This window comes from Gymnogyps californianus, chromosome 2, assembly GCF_018139145.2.
Source record: "Gymnogyps californianus isolate 813 chromosome 2, ASM1813914v2, whole genome shotgun sequence".
Classification (NCBI taxonomy): domain Eukaryota; kingdom Metazoa; phylum Chordata; class Aves; order Accipitriformes; family Cathartidae; genus Gymnogyps; species Gymnogyps californianus.
The window spans coordinates 144,365,951-144,386,880 of record NC_059472.1 but is presented as its reverse complement, the minus strand read 5'-3'; the positions used below and the strand labels follow the sequence as shown (position 1 = coordinate 144,386,880).

The window sequence follows — 20,930 nt, the reverse complement described above, 5'->3', positions numbered from 1 at the left end:
GAAAATATTTTCAACACTGTTTTCAACCTTGTGTGGCAAAGGACTCTGGAGTGAAGGGGTTAAACCTCCACCCTTTTGCTCCTCCCCCTTAAAATGTGTTATTTCTTGTGCACTACATGTGAATGAAGTTCAGAGTACTGTTTCTCTGTTCTTCCTCCTCCCCAAACACTTGATGTACATCTTTGACGTGACCTTGTTGTCTTTAAATTAATAGCTTCTTCGCAGAGGAGGATGTTTCCCCAGTGCCTGAAATCTCAACCATGTATTAATGTAAAGTGATGGCAGAATATGGAGAAGAGTATCTTGGGGAACTCTTTTTATAGCTTTATAAAGCATAATACTTTATGTACTCTGCTGTGCTTGGTCAGTGCTTTCTGACTGCATTTAATGCCATAATAGATTTCTAAATACATTTGAAAGTCTGGTACTTACTTTTTCTGGGTGATGTCCTGCCTTCAGTGGTAAAATTTCCATTGATTTTTGTAGAGTCAGAATTTCCTGATATTCCTTCCTCAGCAAAATGACGATAATGTTTTCTGTGCTCAAAAGAAGTCATGAGGGTATAATAATGTATAAACAGTGCCTACTTAAACTTGACTGCAGTATGGTTTTGCTGTATTTCATGGAGGTGAAATGATGCTTGGTTTTTGTTCATAGTGTTTATAGGGAGAGAGCAACAGCTACCATCAGGCAGAAAATGTAAGCGGGTTACTGTACATCTACCTGTGAGTTCACTGCACATTATTTGTAAATAAGATGATTTGTAAAAGTCTCTGATTTAAGCTTCCCATGTGGTAGCAACGATAATCCACCCAAAGAAAAGATTGACTTATATTTTCATAGTTTAAAAATAAAATGTATTCCTTTTTGTTGTGAAATCTGTTAACTTCTGATTGCCACCACATTCATACGCTGCATGACAGACGGAAAATAATCATTTAACAAAAACTTTTGCAGTCTGTTGCTTGATCTGACACTGGGTATGAGTACATGCCTCTGAACTTGGGTAGACGGCCTCCATTTGGACTACATGCAGCTGTGCACATGGCCTGGGACTTCATGCACTTCTCCATGGGTTTTATTGGGTTTTCTATGCATGAGAAATGGACATGTTCAGGAAAACACATTTCCTGCCCCCAAAAGTTTGAATTTAATACAATCAGATCCAGAACATTTGGTTCTAGATCAGATTCACTGGTAATATGGAGATTTATTTGCAAATTGCAAGGACAAAACCAAGCCTCCACAAAGTTCATAGTTACACTATTTCTGTAGTTTACAAGTTCCTTGACAATTTGATTTTGACATCCTTTTTTATCTCAGCTGTGAAGGTTAAATTATTCGGAAAGACTAAATACACTGAGGAATACAGATTTTTAACTAACTGCTCTCAAAGAATTTCATATTTTGTGTGTTGCCATAGAAATGGCAGCTACCAAACCCAGCTTTTTACCATGTACGATGTCTACATAATAGGTGCAGATATAATTGCGGGGTAGTAGACAGACCTCAGCATTGAAAGGAAAAGAAGCTCTTCCTCCGATGCTTCACAGTGTAGCTCACTGAGGTATGTTCTCACTGTCATGATTCCTCTGGAGAGGTGTAGTGGACCACAGGCAGCAGTTGTGCTTGTTTATCAATATGTATGTTGTTTTTAAAATGGATGTTGTGGCTTACACATGTGAAAGTGATGTGAATGGATTGTTTGATCCTTTCCTCACCTCATATACCATCTGAGTTGCAGTTGTGGCAAAGCAGACGTGGTATGGCATGATGGTGGAGCTGAAGAGGACGTTGAAGGAATCGGGTTGTGCTAAAGTGTAGTGATGTATGCAAATAATCTACTATTATGTAGTCAAGGAAATAAAACTGGAAACAAATAGTATGGCTTCTGGGAACAGGTTTTAATAATGGGCTATACATTGCATCATGAAGATGGCCCTGTAGCTCCACCTACAGAAGGCATGCAGTAGAAGGTGGGAAGAGGTGGTCATCAAAATTTCAGAAGTGGAGAAAAGATTATTGTGCTTGTGCAGCTGCTTGAGTTGGAGAGGACTTGGAGATTGGTGGAAATACAGGCAGGAGTGCATAGAGCAGGAGTGTGAAGTGTCTGGACGGGGCTGGAAGAGGCTGAGGAGGACCTGGGACAACCTTCCTCTGCGGCCTTGGAATGGTAGATCAAATCCCAGTGTGTGTCTGCTTCCACTTCCAGCTTGAAAAATAGAAACTGAACGTGAGCGTGATGTGAGGCTGAATGAAGGAAAAGGCATGCGGTGTGTTGAATTGCCTTATGCTTTTATTTATTACTTGTTCTAATAATTTTGTCAATAACTGACTGTGATTAATAATGTGATAAAGCAAATATTAAAGGCAGTATCTTTCGTGTACACTAGTAACTAGGGATGGTGGTCCAGCAAGCATAACTAAGCTTTCCCTTTTGAAATATAATTATTAACCAGTAATTATGTATGGGAGTCATTTTCTTTAATAAGTCTCTTCTGTTCTGGCATTCTGGAAGGAAATGCTGAGGGGACCAAAGCAATGCAAGCAGTTCTCTGGACAACGTGCCCTGCCTTCTGCCCAGAAGTAATTAAAATTATTAAATAATGAAAACTGGCGTGTTCTTTTGTTAAACACTTGACAGGTGATTTAAGGGGAAAAATGAGTAGAGATGGCAAAAATTACAGAGCTTCTCAGACACTAGTAATAAATTGAACTGTTAGAGTTCCTTGCAAAAATCTTCAAGATATGATGTTAAAAGCGTTTGCATTACAGTACACCAAATAATGGTGGTACTGCTAGAACAGTAGCAGGTTTTAGCCCTGGAAGGCTTGTGTAACAAATTCTGTAAGACTGGAAGAATAATGAAGATACGAGCTCAGAGCAGGGACGTTTATTTTTTGACGTTGCCTAGCAACTCCAAAAACAAAATTGTAATATTAACTTAAATGCTATAAATTTTTAAACCTGTGTGTATTGTGGGGAGGGGGAGGAGGAGAGTAATCTCTACCAATATTCAGGAAGGAATTTTTCCATTTCCAATTTCAGTGCCTTTTAGCTTTTTAGAAAATGAACAAAAGTAAAACCAAAAAACCCATCCTTTTATAGTAAAACTTCCCATGCTGATGCAGATTAGAGGTGATTTTCAGCTGGAAGAAGAAATCTGATAAGCAGCTTTCAGCTGGTAGAATGAAAAGCTACAATTTATGTATGTCAGAACATGCTTTAGGAAGTTATTTTCACAAACTTGCCCTTGATTAACTCTCCATAATAACATTGCCATTTGAAGTGTCTAAATCAATTACTTATAGAAACACCGTTAGTATGTTTTGAATATCCTTTGCTGTCCCACACTCTGTCTGGTAACAACCTGCCTCATTCCTTTTGACACATATATCTCCATTTAACTGTGAATCTCTGCCTAAGCAGGGCAATCTTACAAGACATTGTAGACATCACAGAAGAGATCCGTGCTGAAAGAAAAGCACTTCTCGTTAAGGAATATTTATTTAAAACATCTATGCTATTAAGTAGTACGGTTAAAAGTATCTTTCTTTTCTTTCCAAAACTCTTTTGTCCAGGGAAGATAATCTTGTGAATAAAAATAAATTATATAATGGGATTATGCTTAATTTGCTCTCTGGCTAATTAAATCGTCTTATTTGTCAAACCTATTGGATGGAAATATTTCATGCTGTAAATAGCACAGTTTTCGTTCCCTGCTTGAGTGGGATTGGATGATCCTATCGCCAGTTAAAAGAAACAAAATAAAAAGCAAACAGTATTTGATCAATGGAAGAGTTTCCTACCAAAAGCTTACATGTAAAAGTAATTTATGGAAAAAAAACACTGTAGCTACCATATATTTAGACACCAGCAATATTTAGACTTTATGACTGTCCTTAGAGGAAGCTGCTGGCTACAGCACACTCCTCTGACGGTCATTTACCAGAACTGTTTTGATCAGTGATAGGAAGAATACACAATCAAAGTCAGCAGAAGTCGCTGCAGCAGCAATGATCTGGGAGGCTCTGAAATGGTCAGCCTGGAAAGTTAAACTTGAAGTAAGCAGTATTCTACATCCTCCCAGAGCGCCACGTTCTGTGCTGGGATGCCAGCATGCAAACTCCCCTCGCAGCCAGCACACAAGAGGGGAATTTGTCTCCTTTCTTCTTGACTTTAATAGGAGTCACATGTGTCTCTCTAGAGCGGATGGCCTGGTGTGGCAGTCCTGCCTGAACGAAGCGCGGTCCTGCCTCACGTAGGCCAGTAGGAAGTTTGCCATTTGCTTGAGCTGGAGCAGCGTGGGATTGTCAGCATGCATGGTCACACACATGGAAGCCAGAGGGGTACGATTCTCTGGATTTCACTACAGATTAATTTAAATAATAAGGTCTAGCTTTAAAATATGGAAGTAACGTCTTATTTGGAGGCATTGTGCATCTAGACTACAAAAGCAGATCCATTCGTGCTGCCTGGATCCGGCAAGCTGTCACATTGAATAGTTAGTGTCTTAGAAGACAATAGGACGTCTCTTTTCTGAGCAGACTGGCCATACGTGCAGTGACCTGATTGTGCAGGGAAACAGTCTAGAATAGCTGTTCTGTAATGGCTTTTCTGCAATAGCTGCCCATCTGGACACTCTCCTTGCTGAAAGTGCCATTTTTCAATCTGATTTAGTAGTAAACTAAATTAAATTATAAAAAGGCAGAATGCGTGTTGAAATGGAGATTTAATGTGCAAACCTTTTGCTGTTAAATTTATTCATGATAACTGCCTCTTGCCCGCATTGGCAAGTCCTAAAAGCTGCCCGAGATAAATAAGCGTGTTCATCAGAATCAAAGTTACTGCAAAGTATTAAGGTGCTTCTCTCTAGCAAAATTTATTTCTCCTGCTCTGCTGAAATCTTCAACTTGTCTCTGATATTTCGGTATTTTTGCAGCCAGATGGAGCTCAGCTCTCTTTATCTGATTGTTTTTTGATTTGTATTTCTTTTAAAGTACTCTTATTTTTATATTCTTTGTAGTGTTAATGAGGGTAGTTCTGCTACCTTGCTTTTAAGTTACATATATGAAGGCATGCTGGGTAGCTGTTTTATAAGCTTTTTAAGAAGAAATTTGTTAAATGACACCATTTATTCTAAAAAGTCAGTAACACTAAATATAATTTTGGTGAGGAAAGAGTTAAGAAACTTCTTGGTTCTCCTCCTGCCATTAGTTTGAGCCAGGAGACAGCTCCCCTGACTTGAATCCTGGATCAGCATGTTGGCTCCACTGAGCAGTAATAGAGGAAAAAGAGGAAGAGAAATGTAAAAATGATCTATAAGCAAGAATGTCTCTATATATAGAAGTTTTCCGTGAAGCACCAGACACTCTTTAAGAATTAATGGCAAATTGGCCCAAATCGTGCAGTGCTTACAAACTATACTGGACTTGCTGTTTCTGTTCCAAAGATGCATTGACATGTTTTCTTTGGAACTACACAATCAGTCTTGAACAAAGATGATCAGTTCCATTCCATCCAGTTATTTGTACTGCTTTTTATTTATAATCCTGTATTGCTTGTTACTTAACAATTATTGCACATCATGTATAAATCTTAAGAAGCAGTGAAGCTAGTTGATTGTGCTGACTTGAGCAGGGGGAGGAAGTAGATGTTATAGGATATTTGGAGAATAACGAATTAAATTATCATCACACTTAGCCATGCAGGGAGGTAAGACCTCTCTTCCCTCCTAAATCCTTCTGCTTAGTTCTCCTGCAGTTGTAATCCTGCCTGTACAGAAAAAAAAATGAATGCTGCTTGCCCTTACTCCATTTGCAGACTAATGGATAGAAAAGGACAGAAAAATGGAAGAAGTTCTTTACTCACTGCCCCTCAGTCTTCTCCCTTGCTTACAAGAGCAAGTATGTGAGGACACAGGAAACATCTTGTTTCCCACTGCAAGGAAAAATCTGGGATGGGATAAGGAATTCATTCTCGAGGCTGCACAGCAATGAACTCTTGCTTACTCAAGGCAGCTTGAGACGCTAGGAGCATAGCCAGTAAGTACAATGTGATTGGGTTTTGCTTCCGACATTACTCATTACAGCAAGGCACTGCATGTAGGGAGCTACAAGAACACTGCTTAGTGTTTAATGATAGTTGAAAAGCGACCAGGATATTAGAACCTATAAAGGATGAAACATGAGAGAGACCTGGAAACGCCCTGACGGATTTGCAGAATACTGAAGGCACATCATTTCCTTCCAGTAGTACTATATTGGCTTTCGGCTATTTGATCACACAAGAAACAATAAAGGACTTTGTGTTTCAACTGTTTCCACTCAAACCTGTTTTTTGCTGCTGCTGTTGTGAAGGATGGAGTTCTTTATTCTCTTTGTCCCACCATGCAGGAGGATGCTCTGTTTTATTAGTGGGCTATTGGTAAGAGATGGTGGAAGTATAAGAGGCGAGTTTATCACTGAAGTGTTGGACCAGGAAAGTATTAAAAAAGGCAGCTGATGAGATTGTGTGCCCGTGGTTCCCAGGAACACACACTTGGTGTTGTCCTGATGAAGGAACTTGGGACAGTGCCGTTCAAAAAGTAATTCTTTTCTAGCTGTCATCACATACTAATGTGTAGGGTATGGTCAACAAAAGCTTCATCACTCTTGTTTAAAGATGACCAATACCGGATATATGCGTTACGCTTTTGAAATTCTTAACTGTCCATTACAGAGAGAGGGAATTACGTTTTTCCCTAGTGTTATACAGACCAATATGTTTCCTCGAGTATATCCAGTGGTTAGCAAAAATGGGTGACCTAAACGAGCAGAAGACAAGCATGAAACCTGACTGACCTTGTGCAGTAGACTCTATTGTTTGCTTCCATTGCAAGTACAGGGATTCCTTTCGTTGCTAAAATATGAGCAATCTGAGCTGCTGCTTGTTTGGCAGGATGGCAGCTGAGCTCTGCTCACAGCGATAAGAGTGCAGCCTCTGTTAGCTTCTTGATTGCTGCGTTATGCAAGCAGAGTATTACTGAGCAAAAGGCTTTTAAAGAGGCATTAGGAGGATTGTGTTCATTAGAATGCAGTGTAATGTGAATAAGGCAAGCTGGACACAAGTTCCCCCTAGTGAGGGAATCAATAATAGCTTCTGCTCAAGGAGGTAGCTATAAAAATAGACTACAAAGATAATGAACTTTGCTAAATTACATATGTATGTGTTCTGCTTGTGTGTGAATTTAAAGGGCTTAGAGATGGTAAGAGGAATATGGGGAGCACAATGAATTTGTCACCCAGGTCCTTCCATTCTTTTTTGTTAATCAGCACTTTTATCTCTTTTAGTCTTAAAGTTTTGTTTCACGTAGTTGCATATTTGAATAGTTGGTGCATATTCTCATTGTCCGAACCTTGCAGGAAAAAAAAGATGAAGTTTAAGCTTACAGGAGTTTTCTTACCAAATGGCATTTTAGGCACAAGATAGAAGCAGTTTTTGACCCTATAGGCTATTTTTCACCTTGTGATTCAGGGCTATTAGTATGACAGCTTCCCGAAAAGTGTATGGGTAGAAAATCTGAAGGGATAGTGGCCGTCTTAGTGGAGAAAATGAATCTACTTTTCCTAGTTTTTCCAGAAACTTCACGCGTAACTGTGGACAATTCAATTCTATTCTTCCTGATAATGTTTCCCTAAAAGAGGTAAACTAATGGCTACATCAAGGCGTTCTGACACGACAGTTACGGACGCCATATGTGCAAATCTGTGTACACAGATTTTGGTCCTTTTGGTACTGTGAATCAAAATTACTTGTCTTGTGTGACTTTCTTTATGAAATAACAGATTATTGCTACCCTATACAGACAGGAAATGATACTTGGAAAACTGAAAATTACGTCAGTAATTCCTTTCCCCTGTTGCCCACATATTCAGTTTGTTTGCAAATACAGAGTCACTGTCTGGCAATAATAGTCACCTAGATCTAGAAATCCTCTCAAACATGTATTTTTCTAAACCTTTCACTGTATTCAGATGGGTTTATTATTAGCCAAAGATGGTGGACTTTAAGGGTGTACTTACATAGGAAAAATCAGTAGTAGAGAGGAAATAAATACTCAGAAAAGCCATTCTCATATGTACAGGGTTTGCACAGATGGATAATCTAAGGAACACAGAGGAAATCGTCAGGATCTCAGTGGAATTAAAAAAACAAACCAACAACAGCATCTCTTCTGTGTGTTCTGCGCTCACTGCTAAGTGTTCAGACTATTGTCATGCACAAATGCTTGTGCTTAGTCCTGAGTGACGTCTGATGAAAAGCACCATTTCAGGAATTACCTGCAGGAGGCTATTTAAAGGAAAGGGAATCACAAGTACAAGATGCAGCTTGCCTTTAAAGTGAGCATTTGAAGCTGAGTAAGGGAAATGCAGCATTCTGTGCCCCTCTTTGCACAGAAATACAGAGCTGCGCTGCAGAGGTGCAGAGGGGTTTATCCCTTCTCTGTACATAGATCAGCCATACTGGTGGTGGCCACTAAAGTGTGTGAAGAACCTCCTTAGTGAGTTAATGCCCTCTGTTATGGCACCCATGGGAGATGTCAAGCCAGGACTGCAGCTTTGGGAAATGCTGCTTGGCGCCAGGGCTGGCTTCCCGGTGACTGCGCTCAGTGTCCAGGCCAGCAATTCTGTGTTTCTTTCAAAGAGAATAAATATGGGAGCAGTCTACAACCCATACTGGACATTTAATATATCAGAAACTAAGGTGAATTTTTTCTCCTACAGCCCCAGAATTAGAGGTCTTAATGAATTACAAAAAGGCATACAGCTGATTCAGTTGTAAAGGTTTTTTGTAGCCCAATTCTTGCAATAAAATTTATGTTCTGAAAGTAGAACAGCTCTTAACTAGTGCAGATTGTCAATCTGGACTACTTAAGAGTTATGTGAACTTAAACACATTGCTTTAAAATTGTCAATCTTATTTATTTTGAAATGATCATTTGATAATTCTAAAAAATCTATTACATTTCCTTTGAGAAATATGTTTTAAAAAACTTATCATCCATTACCAGACAGTATTCCTGGATGTATACACATTCTGAATGACTAATGTTGCTGAATCAAAGTGATGGTGCAATTTAATTCTACATTTATTGGCAGTAACATTCATAAGCTTTTTTTCTGTATAGGCAAACCAACATTTTGAGGAAGTATTTTCTTCAGTCTTCAAGAAGCTGACAGCCAGAGCTGATAGAAAGGTGGTGTGCAGAACTCACGTGTGGTCTGGGAGATGTGATGTCTCTTGAGATACAGTTTTTAAGTGGGCTGTCTACATATAGTCAGCTTCAGGAATAGCCTTCTTCAAAAAAGGGGAATCTAATATGAAAATTATTTTCTTTTAACCTTTATTGAAGATTTATTAGTTTTATTTAATCTTAAATGTTTTTTGTGTACAAAGCTTCTGAGAAGGCCACAGGGATGACTGCTTGCGGGAGCTCTCAAATGCCAGTGACAAAAAGGCACAATCTCCCACTTCACAGCAATGCACGCAACCCCTACAGCACATTGATAGGTTTTGTTTCTGCTTGCTTTTCCACTTGTTTGCAGAGGAAGGTGTGAGTATATCCATAACACCTTCCTACAACCTTTACATTTACAGGGACATGGCTGAAGAGTAGTTTGGGCCTTGTACAACAAGAAGGAAATCAGTTGACTTGGACTTATATTGCACCTCAGCTGGGCTACTGGGTTGCAGCTATGTCACCTACTATCCCAGGTAAGATGGAATTGAATTTTATTGATATTCACAGCATTGAGTAATTATTTATTCATATATAATGTTTATATTTTTCAGAATGACCTCATCTGAGATGCCACAGCTTGATCAATAATGGATTATTAGAAAACAGAAATCTGAAAGTAAAGGGCTAAAATCTTTTGGGGATTGTGGGGGGCAACCCTTGCGCTCAAAATCTCTGCGTCGTTTCAATGGGAAACTTTTTAAAGTGTTCCTGCTTTGATGCGTTTATGTCACCACTGCCTGGTAGAGCCATTGCTAGAAAATGAGGGGAGTTATAACATCAATGTATTGGTGTTCCAGCAGGTAGAAAAATACATGCTGTGAAGTTTCTGTGCAGAAACTCCCAAAGAAATGGATTCACCTAAGACCAACATCATCCTGGGTTAGATGTTTACTAATGGATTGATTGATTGTAACTTTTTTTTTCTTTTATGCTGAAGATGCCCATTTTGCCCTGACTTACACTTTACATCATCTTGGTGACTGATTAATTTACACCACGAATAACTTAGCGCAGATGTTCTAGGAAGTGTACTAGCAGAGTGGCATTAGTAGATGAGCTGACTGGTTGCCAAGCCTCTTGGCAATAACTGTAGAAAATCACTTTGAACTAGGCATTATATGTACTTCTGGGCCTGTGGAGATTATTAATGTTGCAGCTTGCTCATCCTTTTTTCTGTCTGTGGGTGCCTCAGATTTCTTAGTATTAGTTCTTCAGCCACTGATAATAAGAGATACCTCTGTATAAAAGAGCCAATCAATCAAACAAAAACCTCATCCTCTTATAGATTTTCTTTATTAGGTTTTCTGGATGAAAACCAAATACAGTAGAAATGAAAACATTCTTGCCTTGGCTGTGCAAGCTAAATAAACTACATCTAACCAACAAAACAAACTCTAACATGAGGACTGTTTTTAAAGTCTGCTTGTATATGCCATGAAGTTGTTTCATGATATGCAAGCTTTTTATTTGAGATTATATTAAATGAAACTTCTGGAATATTCAGCTGATTCATTGCTGAACAGAGTTTAGAGGCAGGTGCAGATCTGAATAAGCTATCATATTGAATTTAATGGAATTTTACAAAAATAATTGTACTTTAAGAAAAAGCAACTGCTCTGAGCCAAACATTTCCCAGTACAGCTCTGTCCCAGACTGCAAGGAAGTTACCCTAGTCCTGAAATTATGCCTGTAACTCTAAGATTAGAAGGCCTGTAACTCTAACAGGAGAAGGTTTATTTGTCCTTGCAGTTTAACTTGTATAGCAGAATTTCTACTTCTATTTTACTTTTCCTTCTTTCTGAGGGCTAGATCTGGGTTCCTAAAACTTTGTTGCAATGGGAACAACATTTTCCTGAAAAATTCAAGTGATTTATCTCTTCTTCTTTTTGCTTAATGTCCTGAAGCAACAGTATCAATCAATTATGTAAAGGTAGTAGTGGGACAGAATGTATAAATATTTAGATTTCCCAAATGCAATATACTTGATGTTATTTTTAATGAGGTTAATGTCTTTTTGCTTATTTTGTCTCCTCATTGAATCTATTTGATTTCTTATCTCAAAAAATGGACAAAAATGAGCTTTGTATTCCTAGCAGTGGCTCTACAGGCCACTCAAGATCCACAGATGAGGTTTTACAAACCTCATGATCTAGAACCTTAATGTTGGCCAGGTTTGCTGTCCTTCACAGTACATGCATGTTACTCTGTCAGCTGGTGCTGCACCTCCTTGCCTGCAGATGAAAATTCGGGCTTTTATTTCAAAATCATGGTAAGGATTTTACAAACCAACAGGGTTACACATGCATAACTGTGAACAGATGCTGTCCACATGCGTGCATTCCTTTGTATGCTAGAACATTTACTAAGCATTACTGAAACGTGGAGTTACAACACTGTTTCACTAGTGGCCTGGTTTTTAAAGCTACTGAAGATCTGCTTGGCTTGGCTTGGCTTGATCTAGACTTCAGAGCACCAACACATCTTCCAATGAATCCTGTACTGCACTGTACGTACTGTTCAGTGCAAAGCACCACAAAGGTTGTTAAAGAGAAGTTATTGGCCACAGTGCTGCTACATGCATTACAGTGCTGGAAGATGCTGTGATGGCTTTTCTCCAGTGATGAGAACTTTGGCGCACTGTGTCAGCATCAGGACCTGGAAGGCAGCATTCACTGATGCATGCTCCCATTGAAACTAACTGCTTTTCCACAGAATGGTCTATTTGGGCTTGCAGTCATGAAAACCGGCACATGCTTTCTCCACAACTTCCTCCTTCTCCAGAGATGGTCTGCTCAATAGGCACCAGGACTATGAGCGGCAGTGTTGCTCACTTAGCACCCTGATAACAAGGGAAGATGTCCCTCTCTTTGTTTAAGTGTTGTTTCTCTTCCTGTTTGCAGGTTGTTACAGGTCTAAATTCTCTTTTCTGGCCTTCCAGGTCCCGTTGTAACACACGACATTACCAGCTATCACACAATGTTTCTTTTGGCAATTTTAGGAGGGATGGCTCTCATACTTCTAGTCTTGCTGTGTCTGCTTTTGTATTATTGCAGGTAAGATTCACCATCCTGGTTACTTAGTTCATGTTGGAAATATAAGCTTTTTTTTTAAATATAATTTTTTTTTAAATTAAAAGTTTTTGTATTGAAACATTTTTACTTTGGGAAAAAAAAAGGCAAGCAAGCACTTGAAGAAGAAAGAAACAGTGAGATCAAATGTCACATGTTCCTGGTTACATGCAGCATATACAATCCCTGCCTTTGGTAGGATGGAATGAATCACACACACCTGTACCTGTGTGATTTCTTGTAAGATGTTCTAAAACCTCCTATCGAATATGGGCATAGGTCCAAGCTCTCTGTCATTGTATCTGTTATGCATTTGCAAGTGATCTTTCTATTATTATATTAAAACGAATGTTAAACTTTTATCAGCAAGTGTATATTAAAGAGTGATTTTGTATTTGCCTCCTCCAGACATTTGCTCCAATTTGTAATTGGTGCTTGAGATATTTCCCAATTGACATTAGTCATTCTTTAATTTTATCTTCGCTGCTGGGATAAGCTTTTAATTGTTAGGTTATGTAATAAAAGCTCAATTCCCCTAATACTAATCACTGCTTAAAAATCTCCCACTAAGACACACTTGCTGCTCTTGTTTCTGTGTACAACAGTCATAAACGTGTAACTTCTTTTGTTACCGGCTTTTATAGAAGAAAATGTTTAAGACCACGTCAGCATCATAAGAAACTGCAACTTTCGACAGCCCTGGACACTTCTAAGAAGGATCAAGCAACCTCAATGTCCCATATAAATTTAATATTTTCACGTCGCGAGTCAGAATTTCCTGGCGGGTTGTCCGTTGCTAGCAACGGACACACTGAAAACTCAGGTGCAAAGGAATTAATCAGTGCTGTCCACATGGAGATGGTATCACCTAGTGGAGAAGCAGATATGCACACACCTATGCTCAAACACTCATTCAGTACTTCCCAGGAGTTTAGCTCCCGAGAGGAACTGCTCTCTGACAAGGAGAAAGACAAGAGCAGAATTTCCTTGGATGACCTGACTCCCAGTGGGTCTCTAAGAAAAGACTACCACAAATCAGCAGATAGTTTTCCTTTAAAGACAAGAAAATCTACAGAAACAGCTGAAGGCTATGAGTCCCCTATCAAAGACGAGTATAGGAGAAGCTACAATGCTATGCTGTCTCAGCCTTTATTTGAAAAGCAAGAGAGAGAAATTCAAGTATCTATGAACCATATTGCTACTGGAAGTAAATACAATATTCAGGAACAAATATACCCCACACCTTCAGCCCCTGAAAAAGAGCTGCTGGACTGCAGACCTACTGATTGTATGATGTCTCGTTCAGTTGATCACCTTGAAAGACCTACATCTTTCCCTCGACCAGGTCAGTTAATCTGCTGCAATTCTGTTGACCAAGTCAATGACAGTGTTTACAGAAAAGTTTTGCCTGCATTGGTCATCCCAGGTCATTACATGAAATTGCCAGGAGAACACCCTTTTGTTAGCCAGCCACTGGTTGTCCCAGCTGACCAGCAGATTGATATAGAAAGACTTCAGGCTGAGCTTCCTAACCCTCATGCACGGCTTTTTCCTCACCCCCCACAACAGCTGCAACCCCAACAGTTAGCATCCCAAGCAATATCTCAGCAACATTTGCAAGATGCAGGTGCAGCTGAGTGGAGTCAACAAAATGCTTCCATGTCTGAATCTATTTCCATTCCTGCCTCACTTAACGATGCATCCTTGGCTCAAATGAATAGCGAAGTGCAGCTTCTTACAGAAAAGGCTTTGATGGAATTAGGAGGTGGAAAGCCATTGCCTCATCCTCGAGCGTGGTTTGTTTCTCTAGATGGACGTTCAAATGCTCACGTTAGACATTCATACATCGATCTCCAAAGAGCTGGTAGGAATGGGAGTAACGATGCCAGTTTGGACTCTGGTGTTGACATGAATGAACCAAAATCTGCCCGAAAGGGAAGAGGAGATCATCTGTCTGCACCACAGAGTCACCCACCAGTGCAAGAGCACCAGCAGAGAGAGCGGAAGGTTTCAGATAGCACAGCTTACACACAACTCGTGTACTTGGATGATATGGACCAAAGTGGCAGCGAGTGTGGAACAGCAGTTTGTAGCCCCGAGGACAATGCTCTACGATGCCTACTAGAAGGCACTAGTAAGAGAAGCGGTGTGCAGCTGCCCAGCCTGCAGGAGGAAACAAGAACTGTGGATACCAAACCAGAGCCATTAACTAGTCCTGAACACGGACCATCAGTTCAAGATGATGAGGAGGATGAGGAGGATGAGGAAGATGACCAAGGTGAAGATAAGAAGAGTCCTTGGCAGAAACGAGAGGAAAGACCACTAATGACTTTCAATCTAAAGTGAGCTATTGTGAAAATCCACCATTCAGTGGAGTATAAAATTGCCAAATATTCTTTCTGTGGAAGTGCTTGATTTTTTTTTTTCTTTTTTTTTGTTGTGGAGAGAAAAGAGAAAAACAAACTGTGGTGAGCAACATTTGAAAGAACTTAAATGCATTACTGTGTAAATGTTAGAAAAAAATTAAAATCATTCCTCTGATTTAACAGCTGCCTCCAGTGAGATAGCTGAACAAAGAGTGTGATTGTTATTCCATATACTTGATATTGGTCATCCAGGATGTTGAAAATACTGACAAATTGTTTTGGCTGGTTTATGACCTCAATCTCCTTATAAATGGGAGCTGGTAAGCTTTTGTTTTGTAGGCCAATTTTATGTTGATAATGCTACTGAAAGTATCTTAAAAACAAGAGTTTGACACATGGTGTCCAATATTGTGCATTATCTCAATGAAAGGCTATGCATTGCTGCTTTTAGTAATATTTTGCTTATACTATGCTTTTCTTAATTTTACAAGTTGGTTGTAAACATTTTATGTCCTTTATTATAAACTACTCAGCAATTTATTTTAATGTAAAACTGCAGGAAACTTGAGTAGCATCCCTTAGCATTGAAGCCTTTTTATGAAACCAAACTGAACTTTGTGTCGACTAAGATTCCTCCAATTCTGGTCCCATTTACTCAAAGTGCCTTTTTTACAGTAACAATGAACAGTCCCTTCTTTTGCTAACTCCTTTTAATTGACCCCATTTGGGATTTTATAAACTTCTGAACTTCTTCTACCTTTTATTTTAAGCTGCATGCCAAGAGTCCCATTTTGTGCTGAGCATTTCTCATTTCAATACAGTGTATTCTGTAGCTATCATGTATATTGTGGATTCTGTTTAGCCAGGATAGACTTAGGAGACATTTTAAAGGGCCCAGAGTAGCCAAGAAGATAGTTTCATTGACTGTATATATTGTTAGTTTCCTCTGGAATCATATGAGCTAATCATGCTCATATAAAATGGACTATAGACTGAGCAAGTGGACTGAATGTGTCTAGAAAAATTTTGGGGAAAAAAAAAAAAACTGTACTATCCAAAAGTGCCAGCATGACTCTTCTGTGCTTTCTCCATACAGAGCTGCTTGGTTATCCAAAAATTATAATTGAAAATAAACTGCAAAAAATATCTTTGTGGATTTTTTCCTCTGTTGGTGGTCATCGCATTATGTTATTTAATAAGAAAAATACTTTGGTTTCACTTTTGCTGTGCATATTTATGCTTGTGTGACTTACTAACACACTTTCTTATGCAGTTCTCATGAACTTCAGTCAATACTGAAATTTAGACCCCTTTTCAGAAAAGCATCCTCCCTATCTTGATAAATACGTAACTATTTGCTTAAGTATCACTGAAGACTTTGGAAATGAAATCCTGATATTACCAAAATTCTCTATGGAGTCACGCTTCCTGTGGGACCAGTTTTCTTTCTGAGATTTCTGTGGGTACTCACACTTATTGCACACTTCTCACTTCTTCATGAATTGGGTTCAAAGACGGGAAAGTATGTGACTTCCACTCTTGTGGAATCCTTCATATACATTCAGTTTATCATGTTTCATTCCATTATTTTTACACAGCATTAGCAGCAGTCATGCTTAATAAAGTTAATTATTATGTAATCTCTAAAGTGATTAGAGAAAGTGTTATATAGTTCCTATTTAATTTTTAATAATGAGCCCTGACTCGGATTCATTGCTCTTTTTTTCAGTAGATTTCAAGGTTTTCTTAGGAGGCCAGTGTTGTAATTTCCGTCTTACTGAATCTCTTACCTGGGAGTCTGGGCTCGAGCCAGGAACTGAATCCCAGTTTCCTAGTTCTCAGGCCAGTGCTCCTCTCCATCCACAAAGCCACATCACCTCTGTTTTGCTTTGATTCATGTTTGGAAGTGATATATGTTGTAAAAGAAATCTAAAATAATATTTGTGGAGTGCATTGAATATTGAAATCACCATATTAGCAGTAAGTTGTGTTTTACTCATCACATGTGTTCCAGGTCCTTTCCTGTTCTGTTTAGGAATTTTGCTGCTGACCACATGTGAACTGTTCTGGGGTCTGGGTTACTTATTGTCAGTCTGTGCAAGGTCACTGAACAGAAAAATACTACTTTAAAGGAATATTATTTATCAGCTGTCAGTAAGTGCTGGTAATACAGTGTCACTTATTAATCACAATGCTGCATCAAGTAAACATTCTGGTTAAAATTTCCACATACTAGAATTATTGTGCTATTTAATTTTCAACTTTCTGTTGTCTTAAATCTGTCATTTTTAATTACATTCTTTTTCAGATTCCATTGCAAAGTTTCCATCATTATTATCTTGTAAAGTGAGATTGTTGCTATTAAATTGCAGTGGTTTGTTTCTTTAATTGTGTTGGTTTTATGTTCAAAACACATGGTTTGATAATTTGTGGTCCTAATACAGCAAATGTATTTGAACAAACACAATGTGGGTATTTTGCAAATCTTCTTTAAAATAGCATTTTTTAAATTCCTGTGATATCACCAGCCATATAATAGTTTGATTTTGCAGAGTATATAGTTTATGAAATGTAATTCTCAGTATATCCAACACATCTGAGCCACATGTTAAATGGAATTGGAACAGAGTAATACAGATCAGATAATAGGTTGAGATTAGAGTGTGTCCATTGTACACACTTTGCCTAATCTTACAGTCCAGTGACAAGTTCTGTGTTTTCATTTTCAAAAACATACTGAGGAGGATACTTTGGTAAAATATGAAGAAATTTCGTTGCTTATATTTTGCAGTTGCACAGGGAAGCAAGTACCAATAAAGCTTGTAAAACATAGAGAACAAAGTATAACTTGAATAGGTCTTGGCATCAGCAGCTCCAAGTGATCTTACTCCCTGTAGAAGATAACCTAGAAAAGCAGTTGTTTTCTTATTTTTTGATGGCAAGTATTAACGGGGAAAAAATGCAAAAGATTGTAATGACAAAGCTTACAAAAGTAACGCAAACATGTTGGACTTAAAAAAATGCTAGGAACAGTCTTCAATTAGTCTATCAACAATCAGGATTTTCAAATGGATAATGAGTGACAGAGTAAAGATAATTTTTAAATCTTAGGTTATATTATCCAAAGTCCATTTATGTCATAGGGCCTATGAAATGTTAGGACTGTTGGGAGTTAATACACTCATTAAGAGTCCATTCACTTTGTGGTTGTCCCCCAGCTCTCACTTTGTTCCTGCTGAAATACTTGCTTCTCAAAGCTGATTAAACTGTCTGTAAAGCACCTCGACGTATTGTGATAATAACCTTTTATTATTTGATTAGGTGCTTTGTCAGGGTACCAGCATGCTAAACCCTCTACAGATACAGGGAAAAAAATGGTTCCTGCCTCAGAGCATTTGCAATCATCTAACATGTTACACAAGTATAGAAAATTGTGGTACTGAGCTTAGATGAACAGCTTACAAAGAAACCCCACCATTTGGAAATTGCTCATGATGGTTTTCTCTCTTACAGGAAGATTTGAGTAGCTTTAGTAGAGTGAATTAAGCACTCTTGAAATACCTTGGCAGTATTTTCGTTTTCTGCCCTTCATTCTATCCATGAATGCTCTGGAGGACCAATTTTATTTCACTATCCTAAACCAACAGGGTTGAAATTGGTAAGAAATTACATATCCCATGTAGGGTTTAGCCTATGGAATAGTACAGGTGTAAATGAGCAAGTGTTGGATTAGATATTTACTCTTTCTCTAGGAAGGTCCCTAGTGAACCAAAAAAGGCATTATTTTTTTCTTAACCAACAAGAATTCATCTGAGGATTAAAACTTGTTACAACACAGTACCTCTTAAACTATGAATAGGCTGTAACCTGGGGCATGGGGCATGGCAGCATCCATCCAGTACATCCTTGGACTTGGTCAAACGAGAAGAAGAATGTCAGTTTGCTTTTCTAAAATGTATGGGCGACAGGTAAGGGGTTTTTTAATCAGTGCTGCCCTTTGGGTCTTTCTAGCATTTGAAATTCTTAAAGTTGGAGTATCTGCCACCTGGTGGTGAGCTGTTTCTCCATACATACTGCGTATAAAACACAGTTTATCATTTCAATATAGGCACAGTTTATAACTTTGATAACACCAGTAGGCAGCTGGCGCAAGATCATCAGTTGTTTCAGGGGCCTGCTGTCAGTCCAAGTGCAGAGATCCCTGTCGGCTTGAGAGACCTTGCCCAGCATCTTAGCTGGGGCAGTATTCAGCTTGTAACGTCTCCATTCAAATCAAAATGCATCATCACTGATGGCAGTGTAGCGTGTTCAAGTGTAAATGTGCCTGTTTTCTCTCACCTCATGAATAGCACCTTGGTTTTAGATTAAAATAAACAACTTTAACTACTAATTGCTTCAAAAGTTGAGAAAAATAAGAGCAACTCAATTATTACTCTTTTCCTATTCTTCTGCTTACAGACAAACGTAAGCTGGCAGGTTCAGTGCTAACCTTACTCATATTATATATATATGGTATATGATACATATAATATGATGCTATATCCTGTATCATGATATATACATACACACATGATATTTTCATGATATCATGATATTTTCATGATATATGTCTGATATTTTCATTTCCAGGCTGCAAACCATTTGGAATTGGAGTTTCAGGTAGATGAGTAGGCAGCAGCCAAGTGCCATTTTCAGATTAGAGGAGCATTTTTTTATGTTACTCATGTAATTCCAAGTGGTAAACTGACACCAGGTACTGTCTTCTATTTGACAGTAATAACAGAAATGGTATCTAGTTCTTTTTAGCAGTAATCATCTGGTGTCCACAGGTTATTAGCTTGCAAAATATGGCACCTGGTCTATTATCACTTAACTGAAGTAGTTCTTGTTTTATTGATGTGCTTTTCTTCTAGGAATAAACAGTGCCAGTTAGTATGTTTGATCATTAAATATTTCTTCTGCCTTGGAAACTTACAGCTGCAGGGAAGGAAAATGTGATGACAACAGGGAGGTACAAATGAAATACTTGTTTACAGTTTATTTTTGTAATTCTGGAGAGAAGGACTTTGTGTTCACCTGACTGGAGATACAGACGCCTGAATAAACCCAACTGAGGAATGGTCCTGCCAGTTTTATATTATAAAGGTAGGAAATAGTGCTTGAAGTACCGCTGTGGGATGAGAAATCCCACTTTCAAAGGAATGGCTGGTCCTGCTGCAAGAGATGTTGGGCATCAAAGCTGGAAGAAATGACTTCAAAGGGCTCCTGTTACAAGCATTGGTTTTTAAAGGGTTTTGGTGATTTAGTGGTTGTAGGGAGTTTAAAAAAGCCTCAGGACTGTCTTCTCCCCAACCCTCACCCGATTTTCACAAGCACACTCCCAGCAGTGTTGGCCCCTGAGCTGCTCCTCTCCCTGGGTAGAAACCCATTATTGTCCTACTCTATGCTGGAGCTTACAGCTCTGGCTGTGGTGTATGCACCACAAGCTACTCCAGGTAGATTCTGCTCCCTACACATTTCTTCTGGAAGTTTTACATCAATAAAGGAAGAGGCCAGAACCACATCTCAAACTCAGGAAAATCTGCATGAAAAGAAAGTAACACAGCAGGAGGTTTGCCCACATACTACCCTTACCTACACGCTTAGGGCAGGGCCTTTCTCCCAGTGTCCCCTGCCCCTGGAGATGGGAGAGGCTATGGGTCTTGGCTTCCCTCTCCCCTGTCTTCAGGGAATGCCCCTTCTATAAACCCAACCCCCTGATTCCACCTTCAGTTTTGTGCCATGCTGTGAGGCCAACATTGATGGGACATACAATGTGACACTCTAATGACATTTCAGTAAAGCTGCTTTTAGGTGTGGGCGAGGGTGAGCTTTCTCAAGCTATCTGCCTCTGTGTCTATGCCATTAGCTCTACCTTGAATTCAAAACCTCATAATCCTATATTAAATAACACAATGAGGGAAGCAGAACGCGATAGCCAAGTTCCCCCGTATGAGGAGTGTTTTGAGAGCTGGAGCGGTCTTTTATTCCTTGAAACCAGCAAAGTATACCTCCATAAATGTACGTGTATGTGTGCGTGCACGTGCATGCATGCATGTGCACATGTATGTATATAAATGCATTTAACATAAAAGCTGGCTTAAATGCTAGTTTCAGCATTTCGACATCAAGCAATGCCAAAGTAAAGGTCGCTCCCCTAGGCTGACTGGAAGA

The 20,930-nt window shown here is 39.0% G+C and overlaps 1 protein-coding gene across 2 annotated transcripts in view; it reads left to right on the top strand.

The window, feature by feature from the left end:
* Positions 1 to 16,323, top strand: part of FAM171A1 (family with sequence similarity 171 member A1) — a 90,629-nt gene extending 74,306 nt beyond the window's left edge. For both annotated transcript variants that reach the window (XM_050892471.1, XM_050892473.1), the window contains 3 exons: positions 9,640 to 9,756; positions 12,222 to 12,336; positions 12,996 to 16,323. In XM_050892471.1, the coding sequence (XP_050748428.1) occupies positions 9,640 to 9,756; positions 12,222 to 12,336; positions 12,996 to 14,697 (1,934 nt within the window). In that variant the 3' untranslated portion in view covers positions 14,698 to 16,323. The remainder of the gene's footprint in view (positions 1 to 9,639; positions 9,757 to 12,221; positions 12,337 to 12,995) is intronic.
* The last annotated feature ends 4,607 nt before the right edge of the window (positions 16,324 to 20,930 follow it).